Source organism: Malurus melanocephalus, unplaced genomic scaffold, assembly GCF_030028575.1.
Source record: "Malurus melanocephalus ecotype Western Australia unplaced genomic scaffold, MMel_1.1 scaffold_2354, whole genome shotgun sequence".
Lineage (NCBI taxonomy): Eukaryota > Metazoa > Chordata > Aves > Passeriformes > Maluridae > Malurus > Malurus melanocephalus.
In genome coordinates this window covers 1,143-5,565 of record NW_026625586.1, presented here as the reverse complement: position 1 = coordinate 5,565, position 4,423 = coordinate 1,143, and the positions used below count along the sequence as shown (strand labels likewise).

The 4,423-nt window shown below is 66.6% G+C and overlaps 1 protein-coding gene across 2 annotated transcripts; it reads left to right on the top strand.

Moving 5' to 3' along the window:
* Positions 1-14: 14 nt before the first annotated feature.
* Positions 15-4,417, top strand: NFE2L1 (NFE2 like bZIP transcription factor 1). Of its 2 annotated transcripts, none has more exons than XM_057388713.1 (5): positions 15-88; positions 554-769; positions 1,132-1,221; positions 2,089-2,250; positions 2,846-4,417. In XM_057388713.1, exons 1-5 carry the CDS (start codon positions 80-82, stop codon positions 4,208-4,210), a joined length of 1,842 nt encoding a protein of 613 aa, XP_057244696.1. In that variant the 5' UTR covers positions 15-79; the 3' UTR covers positions 4,211-4,417. The 2 variants fall into 2 exon arrangements, with proteins under 2 accessions (XP_057244696.1, XP_057244695.1); XM_057388712.1 differs by lacking the exon at positions 15-88 and adding an exon at positions 365-463.
* Positions 4,418-4,423: the final 6 nt, after the last annotated feature.

The window sequence follows — 4,423 nt, the reverse complement described above, 5'->3', positions numbered from 1 at the left end:
CCGCCTCCTCCTCCTTCTCCTCTTCCTCCCCCGGGGACCATGATCGGCGTGCGCCGCGGCCCGGGCGGCAGCTGGGGACATGAGAAAGGTACCGGGGCCGCCCCGGGGAGCGGGGGGCTGCGGGGGTGCCCGGGGGTGCTGCCCGGGGGGCAGCGGGCAGGGCCCCGGCGGCGGCGGCGGCTCAAGTTGCATCAGGTGGGTGGGAATGCGGGGATTTTCCTGCCACCCCACCCCTTATGCAAATGGCCGGGATGGCACCACGGGCTGATGCAAGGCGGGCACGGCGCAGCCACCGCCGCGACGCGGGCCCGGGCGGCCCCCGCCGCCTCCCCCGGCGGCGGGCGGGCCAACATGGGCGGCGGGCAGGGCAGCACCGGCCATGCGGAGCCCGCGGAGCCGCTCCCGGCCAGCCCGCGGCCACCCCCGGCCCCAGCGGCGGGGACACCGGCGGGGACACCGGAGGGTGGGCTGCGGGCCGGGCGCCGGGCGGGCGGGGGTCCCTCGGGAGGAGCCGCCGGGCCGGGGGCTGAAGGAAATGTGGTCTGTCTTGCAGGACATCGATTTGATTGACATCCTGTGGAGACAGGATATTGATCTCGGCGCTGGGCGAGAGATTTTTGACTACAGCCACCGTCAGAAAGAGAGCGAAGTGGACAAAGAGCTGAGCGATGGGAGGGAGCGCGGGGACAGCTGGAGGAGTGCAGGGAATGAGGTCTTGGATAGAATCCCGCTAGTTGATGGAGAGACCGGGGAGAGTTTCCCTGCGCAGGTAACAGCCCCGGGCCAGCCGGGCTTGGGGAGCCCGGGGCCCTTCCCAGAGCGCCAGGGATTGCCCTGCCCGGCYGGGGTGACAGGATTTGGGCAGGGCCACCCGCGTGTCCCCGTGGTTGTCTCGCTCGGGGTCGCAGCCGCAGCGTCCCCTCGGCCCRGTGAGGCAGGAGGTGCCGGGAGCGGCGCCTTCCCCGGAGCAGCGGGAGGATGGAGGCTGCCAGGAGGCGCTGGGTGGGGCCTCCGGCTCTTTTTTGGATGCGCTGTGATGAATCCCTGCTGGAAGGGAGCTCGTTCCCCGGCACCACGGCCCTCCCCGAGCCCGCGGCTCAACGGCTCCCTGGCSTTTCCTTCCCCTGGCAGGTGCCCGGTGCGGAGGATCAGACTGCGCTGTCCCTGGAGGAGTGCCTTAGGCTGCTGGAGGCCACCTTCCCGTTYGGGGACAATTCCGAGGTGAGCCCTCAGCTGCATCCCCAGCCTCTCTCRCCGCCATTCCGGTGCCTCCCGCGCCCTCAGATTGGGTTTGGGCGCTGCCCGAGGCTCCAGGCGTCCTGAGGAACCACCCGGGGAGGGGGGGCGGYGTTAATTAAAACCTCCCGGCTTTGCTGCTCGTTAGTTCGTGGTGAAACGGGTGGGAACGGTCACAGCCCTGTGGTGGAAGGGCGATGGGCTTGGGATGGCAGAGCATCCCTGAGAGCATCCCTGAGTGTCCCTGAACATCCCTGAGAGCATCCCTGAGTGTCCCCGAGCATCCCTGAGTGTCCCCAGACATCCCTCATTGTCCCTGAACATCCCTGAGTGTCCCCGAGCATCCCTGAGTGTCCCCAGACATCCCTCATTGTCCCTGAGCATCCATGCCCGAGCATCCCTGTCCACCCCTGAGCATCCCTGAGTGTCCCTGAACATCCCTGAGTGTCCCTGAGCATCCATGCCGGAGCATCCCTGTCCATCCCTGAGCATCACTGAGTGTTCCCAAGGGTCCTTCCCCAATCGTCCATCCCCGAGCGTCCATCCCTGAGCATCTCTGTCCATTCTGAGTGTCCCCAAGGATCCCTGAGCATCCATCCCCGAGTGTCCCTGATCATTCCCGTGTCCATTCCCAAGTGTCCCTGAGTGTCCATCCCCGGGTGTCCCTGATCATTCCCGAATGTCCATCCCCGAGTGTCCATCCCCGAGTGTCCCTGCTCATTCCCGGGTGTCCATCCCCGAGTGTCCCTGATCATTCCCGAGTGTCCATCCCCGAGTGTCCCTGCTCATTCCCGGGTGTCCATCCCCGAGTGTCCTCGAGTGTCCATCCCCTGATGTCCGTGCCGTTCCCAGTTCCCAGCCGCGGATGTCTCCGCCCTGAGCGAGACCGTGCCCGGGCAGAGCCGTGCCCCGGGCGGTGCCCCGAGCCTGCTGTCCCCTCTGCTGGCCGAGAGCGAGTCCCCCTTCGACCTGGAGCAGCAGTGGCAGGACCTCATGTCCATCATGGAGATGCAGGTGAGAGCTCCGGGAGGGGCTGGGAACCTCCAGGTGTGAATTCTGGGGACACCCGGATTGTCACAGCTCGGGGCTGTCCCGCTCCGTGCAGTGACACCTCGATCTCCTCCGGGGGGATTGTCACGGTTCGGGGCTGTCCCACTCCGTGCAGTGACACCTCGATCTCCTCCCGAGGGATTGTCACGGCTCGGGGCTGTCCTGCTCCATGTGGTGACACCATGAGCTCCTCCCGAGGGATTGTCACAGCTCGTGGCTGTCCCGCTCCATGCGGTGACACCTTGAGCTCCTCCCGGATTGTCACAGCTCGTGGCTGTCCCGCTCCATGCGGTGACACCTTGAGCTCCTCCCGGATTGTCACAGCTCGGGGCTGTCCCGCTCCATGCAGTGACACCGTGAGCTCCTCCTGAGGGATTGTCACTGCTCGGGGCTGTCCCGCTCCGTGTGGTGACACTGTGAGCTCCTCCCGAGAGATGCGGAGCTGTGCCGGGCACCGGAGCTGCTCCACAGAGCCGTTTCACGGAGCCGCTCCACGGAGCCGTTCCCCGGAGCAGCTCCACGGAGCCGCTCCACGGAGCTGTTGCCGCGTCTCTTGCAGGCCATGGAGGTGAACAGCACGAGCGCCGAGAGCCTCTACGGCGGCAGCAGCACCGGCGGGGATCTGCTGACGTCCAACTTCAGCCTGGCCCCCGGCACGCCCATCAACCAGAACGTGAGCCTGCATCAGGCCTCGCTGGGCGGCTGCTCGCAGGATTTCTCCCTCTTCAGCCCCGACATCGAGAGCCCCTCCATGGCGGGCGGCTCGGCCCTGCTGCAGCTGGCACCCGACAACTCCACCGGCCTCAACGGCACCTTCGGCTCCACCAACCTGAGCGGCATCTTCTTCCCGCCGCAGATGAACAGCACGGGCAACGAGACGGCGGCGCCSGAGCTGCCCGACCCGCTGGGAGGGCTCCTGGACGAGGCCATGCTGGATGAGATCAGCCTGATGGACTTGGCCATCGAGGAGGGCTTCAACCCCGTGCAGGCCTCGCAGCTGGAGGAGGAGTTCGATTCCGACTCGGGCCTTTCCCTGGATTCCGGCCACAGCCCCGCGTCCCTGAGCAGCTCGGAAGCCTCGTCCTCCTCGTCTTCTTCCTCATCATCATCCTCCTCCTCCTCGTTTTCTGAGGAAGGCGCCGTGGGCTACAGCTCGGACTCGGAGAACGTGGACTTTGAGGAGGCGGAAGGGGCGGTGGGCTACCAGCCCGAGTACAGCAAATTCTGCCGCATGAGCTACCAGGAGCCGGCGCAGCAGCTGCATTACCTGCCTTACCTGGAGCACGTGGGCCACAACCACACCTACAACATGGCCCCGGGAGCGCTGGACCCCGAGGAGCCCAAAGCGCCCGGCGCCGCCGCCGCCAAGAAGAGCGGCAAGGAAAAACCGTCGGAGCTGCTGGACAAACAGCTGAGCCGCGACGAGCACCGCGCCAGGGCCATGAAAATCCCCTTCACCAACGAYAAAATCATCAACCTGCCCGTGGAGGAGTTCAACGAGCTGCTGTCCAAGTACCAGCTGAGCGAGGCGCAGCTCAGCCTCATCCGCGACATCCGCCGGCGCGGCAAGAACAAGATGGCAGCGCAGAACTGCCGCAAGAGGAAACTGGACACCATCCTCAACCTGGAGCGCGACGTGGAGGACCTGCAGCGCGACAAATCCAAGCTGCTCCGCGAGAAGGTGGAGTTCCTCAAATCCATCCGGCAGATGAAGCAGAAGGTGCAGAGTTTGTACCAGGAGGTGTTTGGGCGGCTGCGGGACGAGCAGGGCCGGCCGTACTCGCCCAGCCAGTACGCGCTGCAGTACGGCAGCGACGGCAGCGTGCTGCTCATCCCCCGCGCCGCCTCCACCTCCGCCGCCGCCGCCACCGCGGAGCCGCAGCCGCGCCGCCAGGAGCGCAAACAGAAGGACCGCAGGAAGTGAARGCGGCGGCGGCGCCCGGAGGGAAGAACTGCTGGGAGAAGGGAAAAGGGGCCGAGCCTTTCGTTGGAAGCGCTTGCAAAGAGGGAACTTTGATGCCTTCGGATCCGATTCAATCTCCTCGAACCACGCACGGGATTGGCGCCGCCGACGCTGCGGGGGACGCTGCGGGGACACCCGGGATGGGGGGACGGAGCCCCCCAAAGCCCCGGCGCC